This window comes from Saimiri boliviensis, chromosome 3, assembly GCF_048565385.1.
Source record: "Saimiri boliviensis isolate mSaiBol1 chromosome 3, mSaiBol1.pri, whole genome shotgun sequence".
Classification (NCBI taxonomy): Eukaryota; Metazoa; Chordata; class Mammalia; order Primates; family Cebidae; genus Saimiri; species Saimiri boliviensis.
In genome coordinates this window covers 92,652,076-92,674,395 of record NC_133451.1, presented here as the reverse complement: position 1 = coordinate 92,674,395, position 22,320 = coordinate 92,652,076, and the positions used below count along the sequence as shown (strand labels likewise).

Sequence of the window (22,320 nt, the reverse complement as noted above, 5' to 3'; positions counted from 1 at the left end):
TCTCCGCAAGAATGCCTTGTAACACATAGCCTGGCTTGCATTTTCCGGGGGTCCTTAGAGTCCAGCGATCTCGTACAAATTCCCTACCCCACAGCTGACGTCCTTCGGCCCGTGACACAAGGCGCAGGCTCAAGACGCGGTCCGCGGTGGGCGGGGGAGGGGCGAGGCCCGTCGGGCAGCCGCCCGCTCGCAGCTTCCGCCCGGCCCCTCCGGAAATCCCGTCCTGCGGGGCGACTGCGGCGCAGCTAGTGCTTCCTGGGGCACCGAAGAGGTCACGAATCATGTGACAGTGGCTTGAGGAGGAACCGGTCTTTAAAGCTGTCCCTGAAGTGACAGCGGACAGAACCAGGCAGCGTAGAAATCCCAGGTAACTGGCGCTACTTTGCCGGGTTTTGAAGTCTAGTCCCGGGGGTGGCGCGGGTGGTGATTCTAAACAGAAGCGGGAGGAACCGTCTCTTCTTTTCTTTGGGCCTAGCTCTTTCGGGTGAAGGAGCAGGGATGGGTGGGGTGAGGCAAGGCGTGCCAGCTGAGTACCCGTGGCGGAACTGGGACACTCCGACTCCCACTGAGCTTGGTGGGCGGAGCCGGAGTTTTGCCTGGTTCTGTCCAGGGCTGATCTCTCTCATTAAGTTGGGGGTAGGGAGGACGTGGAAGCCAAGAGGGAAGAGTCACCGGGAGTTTCTCTTCCAGGCGTGGAGATTGATCCTGCGAGAGAAGGGGCTTCATCATGGCGGATGTGAGTGACACCCCCACATAAGAGGAAGGGGAGGGTGGGGAATTTGGAGGGGAATACTGAGCGGGGAGAGGTAGAGCTTCCCAAGTAGAAATTTGTTTTGGTCCTCCGATCCCCACCCACCCCAGTTTTTCTCTGGTAACTGGAATGGGAGACTAATGTGAATGAATTTGCAGGATCCTGAGTTTCTGCCTCGAATGGGAGTGGAGGACATTACGGTGCTTGAGACTTCGAAAATTATATTCTCCCTACTCCCCAATCCAGTTGGGGCATAAGAGAGGCTCTGTATATTTACCGTTTGAAATTCTGAATGGTGGTTTGCTGCCTGTCTCGTCAGTATGTGGTCAGTAGGACATGTACCCAGAATCCTTTTTTTCCAGGAAGTGGTAACAATATCTCATTAGGTTTATTGTAGCAATTTAGGATGTGATTTCTAACCCATGCCTCTTTAGAAACATCGTGAGTTCTCTCTCTCTCTCTCTCTCTCTCTCTCTCTCTCTCTCTCTCTCTGTGTGTGTGTGTGTGTGTGTGTGTGTGTGTGTGTGTGTGTAGGATGAAAGCTAAAGTAAGCTGATAGTCATAACATGAAATAAAATGATCATTCGGGTTTGGAGAATATTAAGTGTTGCAGGCCCAGAACAACGGATATCTGATTAATCCACGTGAGGTCAAAATTGATACCTAAATTGCCAATGAAATTCCTGGGATGAGAGTGTAACAAGCCAATATAAAATAGCCCTTGGCCAGTGCTGTGGCTTAGTCTGTAATCTCAGCACTTTGGGAGGCCAAGGTAGAAGGATTGCTTGAGGCTGCGAGTTCAAGACCAGCCTGGGCAACACAGCAAGACTCCACTCTACAAAAAGAAATTTTAAAATTAGCCAGGTGCATTGATGCCCCTGTAGTCCCAGCTATGCCGGAAGTGAAATGGGAGGATTGCTTGAGCCCAGAAGTTGGAAGTTGCAGTGAGCCCAGCTTAGAAAAATAAAATAGTTTTCTATTTCTTTAGTCTTATCTGTGTTTCGTGTTAAACACTTGACACACATAGCCATTCATCTTATATTCTGTAAGACTGGGTCAGGCGCGATGGCTTACGCCTGTAATCCCAGCACTTTGGGGGCCGACGCAGGCAGATAACCTGAGGTCAGGAGTTCGAGACCAGCCTGGCCAACATGGTAAAACCCCGTCTCTACTCAAAATACAAAAAATAAGCTGGGTGTGGTGGTGGGCACCTGTAATCTCGGTTACTTGGGAGGCTGAGGCAGGAGAATCGCTTGAACTCAGGAGGTGGAGGTTGCAGTGAGCCAAGACTGCGCCATTGCACTCCAGGCTGGGCAACAAGAACAAAAACTCTGTCCTCTTCCGCCCCCCCAAAAAGATTGTTGCCTCACATAGTCCTATAGAATTTATTCTAGAGCCTTAAACAAAATATTTTTAAAATCCCATTATAATAATGTGCCTTACACTGTTTCATTATTTGTTGAATAGGTGAGTTGAACAAATAATGAAACAATGGAAGGCTTTTTTTCATATATTTCATCATATTGGCCAGGCTGGTCAAATTTGGATAGGACAGGATCTAGAAAACAGTGGAAGGCGTATTATTACAATGTGCTTTTTAATATTCTCTTTCAGGTTTTTTTTTTCTTTTTTGAGAGGGAGTCTCACTCCCCCAGGCTGGAGTTCAGTTGTACATTCTCGCCTCACTGCAACCTCTGCCTCCTGGGTTTAAGCCATTCTCCTTCTTCAACCTCCCGAGTAGCTGGGATTACAAGCATGTGCCACCATACCCGGCTAATTTTTCTATTTTTAGTAGAGACCAGGTTTCATCATATTGGCCAGGCTGGTATCGAACTCCTGACGTCAGGTGATCCACTCACCTCAGCTTCCCAAAGTGCTGGGATTACAGATGTGAGTCACCAAGCCCGGCTGGAAGGCCTATTTTTATAATATAATAGTCATGTGAGGCAACAATCTTAAAGAACTCATATCGGCTTACCCAAGACCATTAAAATGATGATGGAAAGTCTGGTTTGAACATGAAAAGATGTTTATAATGTCTTCTCAAGTGAATACAATAGCAGCAGGATGTAAAATACTAGTATGAAATCATGATACAACTTTGTGGCTAAAATGTATTTGTGTTTCCCATTTCTAGGTATGCTGATATATGCATCTTCTCAATGAACTTTTAACAACACTGTTATGATGTAGATTCTATATTAGTCCTATTCAACAAATAATGAAATAGGCTTAGAGAAAAAAGGTTAGTTAACTTACTCCAAGTTGCATGATTAGTAAACATCAAAATCAGACAGAGAAAGATAAAATACAAGCAAAAAATGTTATGAATGATAACTTACGGTACCTGAAATCTGGATAGGACAGGATCTAGAAAACAGTGGAAGGCATATTATTACAACTTTGATTTTTTAATATTCTGTTACAGGACCTAAAGCGATTCTTGTATAAAAAGTTACCAAGGTAAGAAATTTTTAATTTGCTACTGAATAAATTCTGTATGCCATATGTTATTTTGTGAAGTATTCTGTCTTTGTATATATTTTCAATGTTGTGAAGTGTCTCTGAGATTTCCTTTAATGTGAATATTTTTTGCCAGCATCATGTCTTCTGGAAGATTTTCATCACAATCACTTTGCTCATTTATGTCAGTAAGTTCGCCTTCACTGAGTTCTCTGGTGCTGTTCTCTAGAGTCTAATAGCGATTGTGTCAGCATCCCCTTGGTCATCTATTTCTTCTGTAACTGTTTACTTTCGATACTTTCTATTTGAAATACACTTCCAGGATTATTACTTTTCACTTCTTTGCTGTATTTTGTCTTTGTTGACCAGTTCCCTCTTTTGATTATCTCTTTTTTTAAATGTTGCATAGTTTATCTTTGGGAGACAAGGAGATACAAAACTACATGCTTTGCTATCTCTGCCTGAACTGCATAATAGATGCACAGTGACCAGCCATCAACACACTTTGAAAGAAGTGATGTGGCTGGTTACTAATCACACTGTGCGTCTGTTAATTACATAATTTTCTATGCAGTGATTTGTGGACTAAAGAGTTAGAAAAAGTTTATACTTTATGCAGTTATTCAGGTATTATGCCATGCTAACTAAAATTTGACCTATGCTCTTCTGCAGGGAGTGATGTTATTTAACTCAACCATAGTAACTAAAACGTGCGTATTAGAACTGTGCAAAATGAGCGCATTCTGTATTTTTCTGTAGTTACCTTACCATAATGAAAAGGTGCTCAAATTGGAATGGAGAGATGCCTCACTACACTGGTGGTATGATGAAATAGTTTATAGTGCATAGTTAATTCACTTAGAAGTCTTAGTGGTTTACAGTCTTCTTTTGAGTGTTAGCATCTCTTACTGAAGAAACAGCAAAATTGCATTGAATGTTCTTAAGTTGTAAAGCCACCAGAAAGATACTCATTATTCACCTGGAGATCTAATAAATAAAGCAGTAATTGACTCTAATTACATGGTCTGTGATTACAAGTAACAAAAATATTTCAGACAGTGGGGATCTCATTTTAATTATTAGGTGTACTCTGAAAATCATAATAATGTGGGACACTGGGTATGGTGAAGGTGTCTATATAAAGGAATTAGAGAATAATACAAGAAGTACTTATATTACTGAGTAGTTCTAATGTTGATCAAAAATAGTTGGAAAGTAAATGCTTGTTTTTCTCTGAATTCTGATGTCTTTTCTCTTTTAACAAAAGGGGAAAATATCAGGTTGTGGTGCTTATCCAAGAGATAAATTCAGTTAAAGGATATTTGTTAAAAGCTTTATGAAAATCTTTCATAATGGCAGGAAAGGTATTAATACTATCTCTGTCTTTTTTTTTTTATAATGAAGAAAGGCAAGTTCGACTCATAATAATCATTTCTTGAAAGTACGCTTACTACGTCCAAGAACAATAATAATGAAGAAATAATAATGTTTTGAACATTCGTAAAGAATAGTAGAATATACTCTTTGATTTGTTGCTAGATGTATGGCTTTGGATGGAGGCATCCTGGCTTCAGAGTCATGGATCCTTGTAACTGTTGTACCGCAGTGCCTCTCAGTAACCAAGTCAGCCAGCTACGGATACTAATGGAATGTGTGTTTTTGTGCATTTTTTGAATTCTCTGAAAAATTTCCTTCTTGGATTTGCATTTTAAAATCTGGTTGTGACCCAGAGCAGTCTCAGGCTTTAATAATCCCACTTTGTATGTTTTAAAATAACCAAATATTTCGTAATAGTGTATAAAACTAAATACGCTATCTTTGATTAGTAATACAACATTTGTTGTTAGAAAAAAATGGTGGTTTTAGTAAGCTTAAGGTTTAGATTCTTCAGAATATTCCATAAAATTTAATTCATTTCTTCTAAAAGTATAGTATCTCTTCATGAGCCACAGTTATTTTTAATTATTAGTAAAATCTATTCATATTACTCTTTGTGCACTGTATGTAGAATTGAAAATAGCTTTTATATTCGTGACCTGATTTCTTGAAGTATATACTTAAGAGTGTAAGTAATTTTTCTACTTTCTTGAATTCTTTTCTCTGTGAAATCCATCAAAAATAAAGTCCTTTTATTTCTACCTTCTCTTTTGGTACATTAGTTATATTTAAAGTAATTTCCATGGAAATTAAAAAAAAGAAGCTACCTGTGGTGGCACTAATTTTTCTAAACATTTTTGTGGTTCTCTTTTACCTGTTTTTAAATTCGTTTACTTTGAAGGTAGGTAGTACATTCATAAAGTTCAGGTTCAAGAATACTGAGGAACACAGATGAGAAGCTGCCCATCCCTCATTTCCAGCCACATGCAGTTCCCCCCACAGAGGTACCCACCGTTACCTGCAGAGAGATTTTAGGTACCTATGAGCAGACATGTATATACACATATTTATATACACAACATACACATGTGCCTGCATATTTTGGAACATAATTTATTGCTTCTTTTATGTACTGTTCTAAACTGTATTTTTTGACTTAAGAACGTAACTTTGAGATTAACCTCTCCCGGAACTTAGAGACTTCCTCTTATGGCTGCAGAGTATTCCTTTGTATGTATATATCATAACTTATCTTGTCCTTCTTAATGGACGGTTGGGTTTCTAATACTTTACTATTTCAAATGATGTTGCTTTGGTAACTGCACAAAATAATTTGCATATGTACAAATATCTGTAGGATATGTGTTATATAGGTAGTCTGGTTTTTAACTTAGAATATTATTTGTTTTATATATTAATCTTTTTTTTTTTTTTTTTTTTTTTTTTTTTGAGACAGGATCTCGCTCTGTCACCCAGGCTGGAGTGCAGTGGCACAATCTTGGTTCACTGCAATCTCCACTTCCCAGGTTCAAGCAATTCTCCTGCCTTAGCCTCCCGAGTAGCTGGGATTACAGACAAGCACCACATGCCTGGCTGATTTTTGTATTTTTAGTAAAGACAGGGTTTCACCATGTTGGCCAGGCTGGTGTCAAACTCTTGACCTCAGGTGATCTGCTTGCCTTGACCTCCCAAAGTGCTGGGATTACAGGCATGAGCCACAGTACCTGGCATATTTTATGTATTAATCTTATAGATATATTTTAATCCATAAATAAGTTTAGGATTGAATGAATAGGAAATCATGCCAATAGGAGAATAAAAATAGTATAAAAGTCATTTATAAAGTTATTTCACTCTGATTTTTAATGTAAGGAAGACAAATGATTTTGTTTGTAATATTTGCCACTCACATTTAATAACACTTCTCTGACTTAAAAGTTTTTGACAATAGGATTTTAAAAAATTTAATGTCAATATTTGAACATTAGGTTAATATGAATATTTCTTACTCCTTAGTTAATACATTAAAGTTAACACAAAGAATAGATAATTCCAGGTTGCTGTAGGGACATTGAACATATCTCTGAGTTGCAGATTATAGATACCATAAGGTAGTTACTGGACTATAAGTTTTGTGTTATAATGAAAGAGTTTCATGTAAATGTTGAAAGTTGAGGAGTGTCACCTTATGTTTTTTAACACTGTATTTTTGTGCTCTACTGTATGTATTTCTTAATTGTTAATTTCCCAGGGATTCTCACTGATAATTTAATACTTTAATGATAAATTATGTCATTGTCAGTGTGTACAATTGACACCATTGGTGTTAGTTAATAAGGGATATTTTTGAATAATGTGCCAGCCCACTCTTTACATGCCTTATGTTATTAAATTTCACAATATCCAGGTCAGTACAATTCCCATTTTCATATTGTTAATCTGAGACTTAGAAAAGTTTCGTAACTAGCCCAAGGTAGCACAAACAATAAGGAGCAGAGCCTAGACTGGAACCCAGGTCTTTTTAACTTTAGAGCTATAGCTTGACCATTCTACTTACTACTAACTACTTCAGCATAACTGAAAGGATTTCTGCATAGCCTTCATTCTTTTTGCCCTGTTTCTTCACCCTGGAACAGTTTTTCCACTTCTTTTCACTTAGCACCGTAACATCTCAGCTGAGATATTACTGCCTCCAGGAAAGCCTTCCCTCCTCTTTTCTAGGTTCTCATACCCCTATCAACTTTAACAACACTTGCCACCAGTTTTAGTTTTACATGGTTGGCATTTTGAGATTATTTGATTGATAACACACTCACTTTTTAGATTGGAAACCATGTGAAGGCAATGATTGTGCCTATTTCTGTTTTTCTTAGTATCAAAGTATTAAGTGCCACAAATACTGGCCACTTGATATTTACATGAATGAAAAAGGAAAAAGGCTCTTTTTTGTCACTATAACCACTGCTGATAATCTTTCATCCTTTTGTAAAACCATGGAATGATCGTTCATTAGCAGTTTTAATGGAGAGTTATCTATGTCTTAGATTCTTATTAATAAACTGCATGAATTTGTAAAGATTACAAACATTTCTATAATACATATTGATTCCATTTCTAGGAGAATTTTGGCAAACAGGAACATAGGATATCAATAAATGAGGTCCTGTGGTTGTCAGAAAATACATGAGAATTATCATTATGTCTTTGAGGTTCATAGTTTGAGAAAATGAAATATTTTATATTTTAACCTTTTTCTTTTTCTAGTGTTGAAGGGCTCCATGCTATTGTTGTGTCAGATAGAGATGGAGTACCCGTTATTAAAGGTAAAACTGAGCATTTAAATGCAAATGTCATCTTTGCTTTTGACTAAAAATGTGTGTATTTATATCTGAGTAGTGTAGAAGGCAAACATGTAACAATCATTTTAGTAAATTTAGGAAATGGTCTTAGTTTTGGGGGAAGTATTTGCTTTTATATGTTGAAAGCTGAATTTGAATCTACAGTGTGTTATATCTCACATGTATCATGTTAACATCTAGAGTTTAAGCGTGGATTCATCATAGACCTGTTTCCCATTAAAAACATTTACATTGTAGGCCAGGCGCGGTGGCTCACGCCTGCAATCCCAGCACTTTGGAAGGCTGAGGTGGGTGGATCACGAGGTCAAGAGGTCGAGATCATATGGTGAAACCCCATCTCTACTAAAAGTACAAAAAAATTAGCCAGGCGTGGTGGCGCGCGCCTGTGGTCCTAGCTCAGGAGGCTGAGGCAGAAGAATCGCTTGAACCCAGGAGGTGGAGGTTGCAGTGAGCCAGGGTTGCACCACTGCCCTCCAGCCTGGTGACAGGGCAAGACTCCATCTCAAAAAATAATAATAATAATTTACATTGTAATGTAAACCATTAGTAAATCTAATGGATGAGAGTGAGCATGTATGCAGGTAGATATACACACACTCTTACATATGTATATATATGTGTAAACACATACTCACACAGTTTATCAAATTGCTAGTTGTTTTAGGATAATAACCCATGTATTTGGATAATAAGTAAACATGATGTCACATAGAGTCAGTATGGATTCAGACATTTTTTACTATTCCTATTTTATGGTATGATGAGAATGGATGTTCCTAGTTGTGTTGGGACACTAATGGCTTTATCAAAAATTGAAGATTGGATAATGTTCTTTATATTTTGTTTACAATTTATTTTCCACCTAGAGTTGTCATATATATCAGATAATTTTAGACTTCCGAAATGAAAGGAGGTACAGAAGTCAACTAATTTAGTTCCTTCATTTTATAAGTGAAGGTGGTAATGTGCAAAGAGTACATTGAAGTCCATAGTTGGACATGAGTCAGTAACAAAACAGTAATAGAACCCATCATCTCCTGATGTATGGTCCAGTGTGCTTTCGAACTTATTATAAAAGTTGAATGTCTGTGGACAGATTACTTGCCTTCTCTTAATTCTGTAATGAGGGATTTGAACAAAATAATCTCAGATTTTCCAGCTCTGATGTTCTTCATGAAGATCTCTGTGTTAAAGCCTTGAGTCCTGCACTCATTAATACAACAAACTCCATGCAGACCTTTTAATGAGTGAGAGAAACATGAAACAGGTAGCAGCTGCAGATTGTTAATATCTAGGAGAGAGACTGCTGCTGTGGGTTTTACAAGAGCAGAAGTTTTGTAATTTTTTCATGAGTTTATTCTAGCCTAGTCCTGAGATAACCAGTTAAGTGTACTTGGTTAATCTATGTTTTAAGGTAGATATCAAGAAAATATAAACATTTAGTTTTCTTTTAAAAATTTTTTTTAAATTGTGAGTCAGCATTTCTTCTCTTGTGATAAGTGAACTTTTGATTGAGCAATTTTTTCTGATTAGTGATGAGACCCAATTAGTGATATGATTTTGAATATTGTGGAACATAAGCTTTGTGCTCAGTTTTTAAGAGATTTATGTAAAAAAAAAAAAAAAGTGCTGTAAAACTCTCTACCATATCCTCTGTGTAATTTTTATTTAAATAACTTATTTTTCTAGTGGCCAATGATAATGCTCCAGAGCATGCTTTGCGACCTGGTTTCTTATCCACTTTTGCCCTTGCAACAGACCAAGGGAGCAAACTTGGACTTTCAAAAAATAAAAGTATCATCTGTTACTATAACACCTACCAGGTAAGTTCATAATTATCAAATGATTTGCTGATTTCGGTTGTCATTTTTGTGCCTTTTGTACATAAAATAGCTTGTGTTATAGTTCTCAATTTTGGTTTTGAAGAGAATGAAATTGTAAAATTTTAGCCTTCAAATTGATTGTGTTAAACTGTAGTGATTTTCTTCACATTTTATATCAGGAAATAATTACTATGGAAAAGTAATTAAGCGATTTAATACGGTACATGTCATCCTAAAAAGAGTATATCAGATCACTGTTACCTCCAGTAGATGGTGCCCTTAGCTAGACAACTGTGTTTTCTCAGACAACACACTTTTTTTTGTTGTAGTAACAGATTATAAAAAACTTTCCTTGAAAATTTATTAAATTTGCTCTCGCTGCTAATTCTTTCATTTGTTTGAAATATATATATATAATAAATGAGGTTACTGTTTGTGGGAAATAAGTTTTTGCGTACCTCTTGATCTCCAGCTGCACTTTCTTAAGACTAAATTAATTCCTTGTGCTTTAGAGCAATGTTTCCTAATCAGTTGATGTTAAGTTACTCTTCCCTCCGCCGCCGCCTCCGCACCGTACTACATGGGCTCTGTCGCCCATGCTGGAGTAGTACAGTGATACCATCTCAGCTCACTGCAACCCCCACCTCCGAGGTTCAAGTGATTCTCATGCCTCAGCCTCCCAGGTAGCTGGGATTACAGGCATGTGCCACCAGGCCTGGCTAATTTTTGTAGTTTTAATAGAGATAGGGTTTCACCACGTCCACCAGGCTGGTCTGGAACTCCTGGCCTCAAGTGATCCACCCACCCCACCCAAAGTGCTGGGATTACAGACATGAGCCACTGCACCAGGCTCATCTTTTACAAAGTTACGTGTTTTAATGTGTATTAGGAAAAAGATAACCAAACCATCTGACCTTTAATTTCATCAATAAGGATTCGGTTGAAACTAAGTTGTTGTTTTTTTTAAGTTAGTTGATTTAAAATTACTTTAAGTTTAATTTAAATTACAGTAATACTCAGGAGCTAGAATACATCATGAAGATAAAACTTGAGTGACTGAGAAATACTGCATTTATCCATTTAATTAACAACTGCTTAAGTCATTACTATGTAATTGACATTCTGCTGGGCTTTAGAGATAAAAAGATGAAGCCATGGTTTCACCTGAAAAATTTTCCAGGTTAAATGGTATTAATGTTTCTAAGAGATTATCACCAGTTCTGTTTTATAGAAATACTCATTGAAATATGAAACTCCTTTATATTTCATAATGTAATACCATGATGTTGGGCTAAAACATTGACCATTTTAAAGTTTTTGAAAGATTAAGACATTTTAATTGAGTTATACTACCTTTTCACAATGAAGCATATTATTCGGCTTTTATTTTCTTTTTAGGTGGTTCAATTTAATCGTTTACCTTTGGTGGTGAGTTTCATAGCCAGCAGCAGTGCCAATACAGGTGTGTATAATTACCTTCAATATTCTTAATTTAAAACATTAATTAATTACCATACCTTAATTTAAGAGGAATCACAGTTTTAGGTCAAAAATCTTGAACTTGTGGCCCAGTTTCACTATCTTTTTTCTGTGTCTTGAGAAAAGTGATTTCTCTGAATCCTGGTTTCCTTGTCTGTATAATGGAGATAATACATGCTTTCTCCATCTTACAGTGTTATTTTCTAGTTCAAATGAGACAGTGCATGGATAAGTGATTTTTTTGTGAGATAGAAATGAAAATTAAATGTTATCTTGAGTGCTACGTCTTGCTCCCATTACAGCAGTTTAAGAAAACAAAGAAGGTGAAGATAACCAACAAAACACATTAAAATGATCAAGGATAAGTTGTAGACCAATCTATTAAATTAGAATTTTTAAATTTTTACCTAATGGGAAAAATGAATGTGATTGAGAATTTAAAGAGCATGAATAGGATGAACATAGTCTCATTCTTCTTGAGAACTGAAGAATTTGAGAACAAATGTTAGGAAGCTGTACTCTTTATAGAGAATAGTAAAATTCCATTGTATTTGTGTGCAAAATAATGACTATTCACTTGGTTGTAATTTTTTTGACTTCATTTTGGATAAAGAAAGATTTTTTTTTTAAAGGTCTGTCTCCTTTAGATAGGATTCCTGTTGAGAATTGTCGTGTGTGTGTGTGTGTGTGTGTGTGTGTGTGTGTGTGGTTGGTTTTTTCCCTCCTAAGCTTAGCAAGTTCTTCTAGCTATGTCACTGAAGCCTGTTCTTAGATACCTCATTTTTAGAATGAGAGGTTTAGATTTGATTTTTTATTTTATCCCTTTCATTTCAAAACATTTTAGGAATCTGTAAATCACTATATGTAAAAACGCTTTCTGAATTATATAGGATAGTAATGGTGTTAATATTTTAAGTATACTTAACCTCAGTTTTGATAAATCACCAGTCATTACGTACAAAGTCACTAGTTCTTATGTATTATGATAATGTTCAGAACAATATTTTAGTATTTGGACCCTTTCCTTGAGAGTCCAGATGCTTTTTATATTCTATAAGACAGAGAAAGATTTTTATTTGTTTGAACATAAAATAGGCTCTATCTGAGGTACATAGGCTTTGACTCTAGTAAACTAAAGAGAAGCTAGATAGGCTGATTTCTAGATGTTTATCTCCCAGGTTCGTCATTGAACTCCAGTGTGTTTTGTACTCTACCATTTATTTTTAAACTGGTTTTTATTTGAAATATTTATTAATGTCTTAGCTTTATTGAATTTATAAAAATACTTTTCTGATTTCCTTTTTTCAATATAGAAGCAGCCTATTTACCTATCTTTTGATATAATCTGTTGAAGTTCGCTCAGAGACAAAAATATGCCTTATTTAATAAAAATTATATATATTCTTTCTGAGTAAATGCAGATTTTTGAAGCAGTAAGGTATGAATTAAGATTTTCCTTTCAAAACTCCAACAAATTGTAGTGGATATAATTTATTCTGTATTTCCTAATATATAAGCATTTTTCATTCATTTACTTTAATAATAGATGCTGAAAATAAACTTGTTAATGAATGTGGAATTTTTGACTACATTATTTAGGGTTATAGTACAGGTTGAACATCCCTAATCCAAAAATCTGGATTCTGAAACATTCTAAAATCTGAAACTTTCTGTGCACCAATATGACATTCAAAGAAAATGCTCACTGGAGCATTTCAGATTTGAGATGTTTGAACTGGGGATGCTGAACTAGTAGCTATTATACAAATATTCCAAAATTCAAAACACTTCTGGTACCAGGCGTTTCGGATAAGGGATATTTAACCCGTATTTTGTTTTAGTCATGGGAAATAAACTATGTTCTGACTTACTTCTGGTAACTATATTTTTTGGGCAAGAGGAAATTTAAGTTTCAGACGTTAAGGAACATTTTTCTAGTATGTAATTTTCTTAATCTCTTTATTTTAGGACTAATTGTCAGCCTAGAAAAAGAACTTGCTCCATTATTTGAAGAATTGAGACAAGTTGTGGAAGTTTCTTAATCTGACAGTGGTTTCAATGTGTACCTTATCTTTATTATAACAACACAATATCAATCCAGCAGTCTTTAGACTACAATAATACTTTTATCCATGGGCTCAAGAAAGGGCCCCTTTTTCCAACTTATATTGAAGAGCTAGCATATAGATGTAATTTATAGACAGATCGATTGCTATATTTTCTGGTGTAGGGTCTTTTCTTATTTAGTGAGATCTGGGGATACCACAGAAATGATTCAGTCTATCACAGCTCCCATGGAGTTAGCCGGGTCACCAAATATGGATGAGATTCTATTCAGTGGATCAGAATCAAACTGGTACATCAATCCATTTCAGCCATTAAGTGCTGCTCCCTATTGTATAATATGCCCAGGCTTGCAGAATGAAGCCAACTTTTTATTGTGAATAATAGTAAGGACATATTTTTCTTCAAATTATGTTTTATTTCTTTGCATTGAGTGTAAGGAACATAAAATGGCTTAGTAAAAGTAATAAAATCAGTACAATCACTAACTTTCCTTTGTATATATTATTTTACAGTATAGATGAATATTACTAATTGGTCTGATTATTCTCAGAGGGTGCTGCTCTTTAATGAAAATGAAAATTATAGCTAATGGTGTTTCCTCAAACTCTGCTTTCTGTAACCAGTGTTTTAATGTTTGTGTGTTCTTATAAAATTTAAATACAGTTTGTTATTGAATTCTGTTTCCAATGTTAGCATGTGTGTAAACATGATAGTACAGCCATTTTTTTCATATGTGAGTATAAATAAAATAGTATTTTTAAAAATACAGTTTGAGCACTATATAGGTCCTTTTTTTGTTCAGACTTTTTCCAAAAGTCTAAACATAATTTACTCTTTCAGCCACATGAATAAATAATGAGTGTTTCTTATAGGTATTGGTTTGGAGATTGTTTTATGGTAGTATAAACTGTCAAGTAGAAAAGAAACCTCAGGTTGCAGTGAGCCGAGATTGCCCCACTGCACTCCAGCCTGGGCAAAAGAGTGAGATTCCATCTCAAAAAAGAAAAGAAACCAAAAAACCTCAGGCATGAGCCTAATTTAATGTCCATGAAAGAGGTTCTGCAGTGCTAGAATATGCTGTTCATGTTCAGGAATGCAGTCTATCTTTCAGAGGTGTTAATTTCTTCATAGGTTCTTTGGCAATCAATTTTTCTCTGGAATAGTTCAGTACGTATGCATTGAGCAGCTGCGTGCCCGTCAGCAGAGCTATCACACTGCACAATTCTAGCTACAAAGCACCGTTCACATCACATCATATTTCTTTGCTCTGGGATTGCCTTTCACATAGTATATTTGTGACTGTTATCCCTAGAATTGTGCAGTGAGGCAATTAGCCAGGCACTGTGCTGCTTTGTTTGTTTGTTTGTTTGTTTGGAGACAGAGTCTTGCTGTGTTGCCCAGGCAGGAGTGCAGTGGTGGCATGATCTTGGCTCATTGCAACATCTGCCTCCTGGATTCAGGTTATTCTCATGCCTCATTCTCCCATGTAGCTGAAGTATCACGCATACACCATCAGGCTTGTCAACTTGTTGTATTTTTAGTAGAGACAGGGTTTCACCATGTTGACCAGACTGGTCTTGAAGTCCTGAACTCAAGTGAATCGCCCGCCTGCTTTGGCCTCCCCAGCTGTGAGCCACCACACCTGGCCATGTGCTGCTTTTTCTTCCTTCCATCCTTCCTCCCTCCTTCCAGTGTAAATATAAGATTAATTTGTGATACTTTCCTTTAAAGAACTTACAGTTCAGTAAAGAAGCAGGTATAGAAAGTGCTGTGATAAAGCTATACATAGGATGGTGTAGAACCACAGACTAGAGGCACATAAAATGGGCAAGAAAATAGCCTTTACAGATAATACAGAGGCAAGAGATATAATGCTTTTCCTCAAAGAGCTATAAATACAGCCGTGTACTACATACAGTAATGATGTTCAGTCAGTGATGGACCACATGCAAGGGTGGACAGAACAGCAGGCTATACCATATAGCCTAGGTGTGTAGTAGTAGGCTGTACCATCTGGCTTTCCTTCAATAGAGTATGATGTTCACATAATGAAATCACCTAAAAACTCATGTCTCAAAATGTATCCACATTGTTAAGCAACACATGACTAGTTAATTTTGAAATATTAGATGTTCCCATTAAAATCCAGAGTTCCCATTATCTGGATTATTATTTAATAATGTTCAGGAAATTTTTGCCAGTACAATGGTGCAGGAAACAATGTCTTAGAAATGAGGTGGCCAGATTTCTATTTGCAGGTAATAATTGTATATCTAAAAATCCTAGAAAAAGAAATGATAATAAATGAAGCTACTTAACCTTTACATGCTGAATGCTGCCACTGTTAAAATTTATGAGAGGGTATAATAGATAAACTATCCCATAGTTATCTGGAAAAATAGGTAAAAATCACTAAGAAAATTTTTGAAAGGGTAATATAAAACTAGATTAACTAGTTTTGAAAGGTAGTACAGAACTAAATGTAGAACTATAGATATCAGTAGTATGTAATCACCCAGGAAGAGACTTCAGTACGTAACATATAAGGGCTTAAAACACTGTTATAAAGATGGCATCATAAGTCAATGGGAAAAGGTTTATCCAGTAATTAGGGCAGGCATTTTCTATGCCCTGCTAATGGAAGTGTAACTTGTTATACTCTTCATGTATAGCAATCAGCAGTCTCTATAAAACTTTTAAATTCACATACATAACATTTTGCCCTGCAATTCCACTTGTAGAAATTTATCTGACCAAACAAAGCACATAGATGTGGAAAAGTATGTTTTTACAAGTATAGTCTTTGCAACTTGGTACTATCAAAGAATTGGAAGCAATCTAAATATCATCATGTGCTGTAGTAGCACATGATGACCGTGTGCTCTGGCTTTTTGAACACTACCAGTTTATACCTCCTGTTCTTGGTATAATTATTAATAGTGCTCCTTTCACTCTCAAAGTCTCACTTTAGGTAATAAAGTATAGAGGATTGGTGAAACATTTCATTTGCCCATTGGAAAAGGAATGAAGTGCTTTAGGTACTGAGATTAAAAGATCTCTAAGGCAAAATAATGTTTATTGAGAAAAGCATGGTGTGAAACTTTATGGCATGCTATAATTTATGTATAAGAAGAAAAAATATGTGTGCATTAATATTTGTTTGTATATGGTAGACTGTCTCTGAAGACATACGTGGAAAAACCTGATCACTTTGTTAGTCTCCAAGGGGTGGAACTAGATACCTGAGAGATAAGGATCCCAGGAGTGAGTCTTTTCATTGTAAACTTCATTGTACTTTTGAGTTTTTAACTGTTCAAAAATAATAAAATTAGAAATAAAATATTTCAGCAAATAATAAAATGGGATATTTGGGGAAGAAAGTTGTCTCTATCAAGGCTCTCCAAAGAAGCAGAACCGGTTGGATATATGTGTATCTATTTCAAGGAAATGGCTTATGTGATTGTGGGGACTGGCAAAGTCTTAAAATCTGTGGGACAGGCCAGAAGATTGGAAAGTTTCAGGTAGGAGCTGAGGCTGCAGTTTGGGAGCAACAGTTTTTCCTCTTGGAAACCTTAATTTTTCTCTTAAAGCCTCTGGTTGATTGGATGAGTCTCACCCACATTGTGGAGGATTCTTTTACTTAAATTTAAGGGATTATAAATGTTAATTACATCTCCAGAATACATCGACAGCAGTACCTGGATTCACATTTTAATAACTAGACAATGTGTCCTAGGCAAGTTGACACATAAAACTAACCTTCGCAGTCCACTCCTACTCAGTCTGGCACCCATATGCTTTCTTATTTTTTTGAGATAGAGTCTTGCTCTGTCACTTAGGCTGGAGTGCTGTGGTGGTTCCCTGCTCCCCCCCCACCCCCAACCCCAATCCTGGCCATTGTTGCTACTGCTAAGTCAGGTTGTGGCTGCTATTGTTTATGAGGTTGCACAACCCTTGCTTAAGACCAAGGGTGCCATCTTTGTTCACAGCTGTGAATGTGACACAACTTGGAACCTCATTGTCTGTGCACTAGAGACTCTGGTGAAAACTCCTTTAGATTTTGCTGAGGAGGGGCTAACAGTTATGAATGTGCTTGAATCACCTCTCCCCTATAATGATGCCCATATTCCATCAACAAAACAGGTGCACCTCAACCATTACTCTGTTCAGGTGAATTCTTTCTCAAGAAGGCTCTTACTTCCTTTACCTGCCAGTCAGCTAGAACTGTGCTACTCAAAAATGTGGTCCACAGACTAGGCTGTTGTGCACACTGTTTGGTAGCAAGATAAGTAAAGAAATGCCAGTTTTAAGTGCTTAAAAACTGGGATTGTGGTATTTGTATTTTTTGCTTGATTTTTCTAAGAATTTATTGAAGTTTACAAAATCCCAGTCTGTGATAGATTATAAATTTACAAAAACGAAAGGAAGAAAATCAGATCCTTTGCCACAGATGGTTTAAGAAACTCTGCTTGACATCATGGCCAGACAGCCTGAATTCATAGCAGACCGTAGGCTCAGCCCGGCACTCTGCTATGTAGTCTACTTGCCTAGGAAGAGTTTGGTAGAAACATTTGCTGCAGTGGATCTAAAGTAATGGAGAGGGAGGGAAGTAGAATTGATCTTCTACATATAGTAGTTCTCTTGCTTTTTGTCTGAAACAGGGACACAGTGTAATGCCCTGGCCTTCATGCCAAGCACTCGTGAGAGGTATGGAGAGAGGAACCCACTCTCTTGTATACCATGTGGTTGGGAAAAGAAGGAACCTACCTCACCAGGTACTCTGATGTCCAGGCATTCTGGCACAGGGGGCAGATTTCCCCTAGAAACAGTACAAAAGTTCCTTGACTTATAATGGGGTTCCATCCCAATAATCTCATTTTAAGTCAAAGATATAAGGAGAAAATGCATTTAATACTCAAACCCATTGTGAAGTTGAACAATCCTAAATCAAACCTTCATAAGTCAGGAACCATCTGTATTAGCCTTCCCTAGAAATGCTCCTGTGGGCCAGGATTTTCCCAGAGGGAATTCTGAAAATAACTGGTAATACTTTTGGCTGTGTCTTAATAAGTTCATACCTGTTAGCAGACAGGGCCTAACGCAGATATCCCACTCTCTTTTCTCCCATATTCCCCCGCTCTGATCTGCCATTGGCACAAAACATCCTCCCTCTGTTTGGACTTGGAGAAATCGCTGAGGAACCCTCACAGGCTCCACTTAGCAGTTAGAATCATTTCTTTGCAGGACTGCCGAGGGCAGGCAAAACACCTAGCCTAGTACTAATTACATAGCAGGTACATGTTAGCTCACCCTTTTCATATCAAAACCCTCCAACAAATTGTTTTATCCCCTATTGAAGCACTTGCTCCATCACATAGCTTTGTGTACTTCTCTTACAGTAATCATCTTATTTACTGCCACATATTGTCTCATATATATGTTTATTGTTTTCTCCATATTCAACTAAGAACTCCTTGAGGGCTTGGGCTATTTCTTTGACTTCCAATCCTTTGTGGCTGATAGTCTAACTGAAGTGAATTCTTCATTGCCATTTATAATATTAATCAGTTGTGTATTTCTTTTACAAATATTAAAAATTTATTTTAATAGCAAAATAGTATAAGCATAGCAAAATCTGTTTTAATAAACAGAACCAAAGAATATAAATAAACAGGTTATGTTTTATACAAGGTAAACATAGTAAAACACAGCATTACCCGCACAAAGAAACATGCTTGTTTCTAAGAAAACAAACATAAAACCACACACATCCATGGGGATTCATTTGTAACTTCCGTTTTTTTGCTTTTTTTTTGAGATGGAGTCTCTGTCACCCAGGCTGGAGTGCAGTGGCGTGAGCTTAGTTCACTGCAACCTCCACCTCCAAGGTTCAAGCAATTCTCCTGCCTAAGCTTCCTGAGTATCTGGGATTACAGGCATCTGCCACCATGCCCAGCTAATTTTGGTATTTTTAGTAGAGACGGGGTTTTACCATGTTGGCCGGGCTGGTCTTGAACTCCTGACCTCAAGTGATCTGCCTGCCTTGGCCTCCCAAAGTGCTGGAATTACAGGTGTGAGTCGCAGCACCCAGCCAGTAACTTCTTACTTTGCAAACGACACAGCACTTTTTCTTTCTTTTTTTATAGACGAGTCTAGCTCTGTCGCCAGGCTGGAGTTTAGTGGAATAATCTCAGCTCACTGCAACCTCTGCCTCCCAAGTTGAAGCAATTATGCTGCCTCCGCCTCCCGAGTAGCTGGGATTACAGGCATGTGCCGCCATGCCCAGCTAAGTTTTGTATTTTTAGTATAGACGGGGTTTCACCTTGTTGGCCAGAATTATCTCGATCTTCTGACCTTGTGATCCACCCACCTTGGCCTCCCAAAGTGTTGGGATTACAGTCATCAGCCACCACACCTAGCTGACACAATGTATTTTAATTCGACATTTGCTTTATCCCATATAACAAACATTTAAAAATACATTTAAAATGTTGTTGAAATATTCAAAACTTTAATGTAATTTCTGAGTCTTAGATGTTTAAATAAGAAACTTCTTTAGAAAGGTATCCCTTTGGACTGCAGTAGCAGTTTATATCACAGCTTTGCACCATGATCTTTTTACTCTCAGGCTCTTCAAGCATTTTTATCCCCTTTCAAACTTCTTTCTAAACAAAGGGGTTAGAGTCTGCCAATGAGCTGTGGACACCAGTATCTCATTCTTCTATTTGTCTCCCTATATAAGTTTGAAAAAGCTTTGTAACATATTATTACATATTATTACGTATTTCATGTAGCTTTAGTGTTACTCCCCCAACTGGAAATGAAAGTTGCTCTTTAATAAGGCCCGGGGTGCTTAGGGAGCAATGCAAGATTCTTCTTACATCTCTTGGGCCAACTCTATACAACTAAATCTGGAAGAGGAATTGTTATAATATATTTTCCTTGTGAAGTTTCTTTCAGTCCATTTGGAGAAATGTTGGATAAAGATAACTTAGTGCTTACAAGTGCTCTATTATTATTGCTATAATAATTATTATTATTAAACTAAAAGTTATCTACTACTTTATCACCCTTCTTTAATTTGTTTTCTCACTCTTTAAAACATTTACCCCAAAAAGGGTGAAAATAATGTTTTTAAAATTGTGACTTCATTTACCTTTATTATACTACCTAATCACCCATAGGACATTTAGCTCTCACAGTTTCATCATTAGAAGCAAAGGACCCACCAAATTTCTGAGCATTTTAAAAAGAGAAAATAAATACCACAAGCATTTTCCATTTTAGTTTTGGAAATGTTTTGTTTTTTGCATAACAGAGGGAGAAAAAAAAAAAAAACCTCTTTCCTGAAAATATTTGATGTTTGCTATCACAATATAAATCCTACAGAAGTCTTCTAAACCCCCAAGTACCTGTTTCCTTCCTGGTTAATAGCACAACCTGGGTCTCAAACAGGCTGACCGTGACTCAGTGGGACTCTAGGCAACTAGTGTCAATTGGCTTGGGACCACAATGAGTGAAAACAAAAAACCTTCCTCGTACATTGTGTGTTCTAAGAGTGAGCAGACCTAAGAGTGGTGGATTAAGCACTTTCTGTCAGAATGGTGTCAGTATTCTCAAGGAGTTGGCAAACATGTTGGAAGGGCAGCAGTTTTCCGTGAGTCAGCAACATGGTGTATGGATCCCAATCAACATCTGCTTCTGATTTCTTTTTAAAGGAAAATCCTTAGTTTTCATTTGAAGCCTGCTGCAGATCACAGCATCAGGGAACATTCGCCTTGCTCCTGGGCCAGAGCATTCCTTGGCAAGAAAGATCTATTTAAAGATGAATGACCGAGATCGGATTGTGCCTTCCCCTTGGTTGAGCTGTTTTCTTATTTGTGACTGTAATAAAGTACACACATATATATCCATTATTGAGTGATTTTAATGAACCCTGGCTTCTAACATATTAAATAAGGCACGTTTATTAGTAAGGCTATCATACAACTGCAAGTTAATTATGTGCCCACCCCCAACTATAAGTTAATTATCAGTGTCCAGAAAAAAATTTCTGTATTTTTTTCAGGGTACATATTGTAAAGCGATTGCTAAAACATGTACAAATTGAGAATTGGTCTAATACTTACTGTAATCTATAAAATGGAATACTAGTCAATAAGTCAAAAGGAAGATATAGATTGACAATTAGTAATATGCAAAAATATTCATAGTGTTAAGTGAAGTGAGCAGATATAGAACACTAGCAAGTGACTTTTTTGTTTTTATTTTGTGTATTATCAATAAAGATCCTAAGAACATTATTGTAACTTTTTTTGGTGGACATATGCACTCATTTCTCTTAAGCATACACCTAAGTGTGAAAATGCTGAATTACAATGTAGGCATATGTATAATTTTAGGAGAAACTGCCAAGCAGTTGTCAAAGTAGCTGTACACATTTTCCTTCCCTCCAGCAACGTGGAAGAGTTCTAGTTCCTTCGCATTCATGCTCATACCTGATATTGGCAGTTGTCATTTTATCCATTCTGAAAGGTGTGTAGTGGTACATCATTTTGGTTTTTACTTCTAGCAAATGAATTAATTTTTCTTTTAAATATTTGTTTGTACAGAGATAAGTCTAAAGGTGTGTGTGCTCGATAAATTTTTATATAATTTTGTATCATGATTTTGTGTTACTTTGAAAATTAAAAATAGAAAGAATAAGAAATTAATTCATGTCTGAGCAAAGGTTTCACAAGGCAAATTATTCCTCGCTGAATAATAAATACATTGGAACAGTTAAAAAATGAGTGGCATATTTATTTGAATTTCAAACTGGAAAGATAACTGAAAGCAAAAGTCTCAGTATCTAGAAAAGGATTTTCATATATATATCAGACAATTTTACAAAAAATAATTAAGGAAAATGTTTTACGTTTGAAGTAATCTGGCCAGGCACAGTGGCTCAAACCTGTAATCCCAGCACTTTGGGAGGCTGAGGCCCGCACTTGAGGTCAGG

The 22,320-nt window shown here is 36.9% G+C and overlaps 2 protein-coding genes across 3 annotated transcripts in view; one reads left to right on the top strand and one right to left on the bottom strand.

Annotated features, from left to right (window-relative positions):
- The first annotated feature begins 236 nt into the window (after positions 1–236).
- LAMTOR3 (late endosomal/lysosomal adaptor, MAPK and MTOR activator 3) lies at positions 237–21,232 on the top strand. 2 transcript variants are annotated; one of them, XM_010340126.3, is made up of 7 exons: positions 237–367; positions 691–736; positions 3,180–3,214; positions 7,856–7,914; positions 9,640–9,773; positions 11,172–11,235; positions 21,038–21,232. In XM_010340126.3, the coding sequence occupies exons 2-7, from the start codon at positions 728–730 to the stop codon at positions 21,058–21,060; spliced, it is 324 nt and encodes a 107-aa protein (XP_010338428.1). In that variant the 5' UTR covers positions 237–367; positions 691–727; the 3' UTR covers positions 21,061–21,232. The 2 variants fall into 2 exon arrangements, with proteins under 2 accessions (XP_010338428.1, XP_003929565.1); XM_003929516.4 differs by lacking the exon at positions 21,038–21,232 and adding an exon at positions 13,221–14,087 and having other exon boundaries at positions 246–367.
- DAPP1 (dual adaptor of phosphotyrosine and 3-phosphoinositides 1) overlaps positions 19,740–22,320 on the bottom strand; it is a 54,799-nt gene continuing 52,218 nt past the window's right edge. The window contains exon 9 of the mRNA XM_003929517.4: positions 19,740–21,203. Coding sequence (XP_003929566.1) covers positions 21,135–21,203 — 69 coding nt within the window. The 3' untranslated portion in view covers positions 19,740–21,134. The remainder of the gene's footprint in view (positions 21,204–22,320) is intronic.

Excerpts from the sequence above, each read along its gene's own strand:
- LAMTOR3 (XM_003929516.4), top strand. Across the intron at positions 7,915-9,639 it reads TGGAGTACCCGTTATTAAAG|TGGCCAATGATAATGCTCCA; the intron begins GTAAAACTGAGC and ends TTATTTTTCTAG. Across the intron at positions 9,774-11,171 it reads GTTACTATAACACCTACCAG|GTGGTTCAATTTAATCGTTT; the intron begins GTAAGTTCATAA and ends TTTTCTTTTTAG.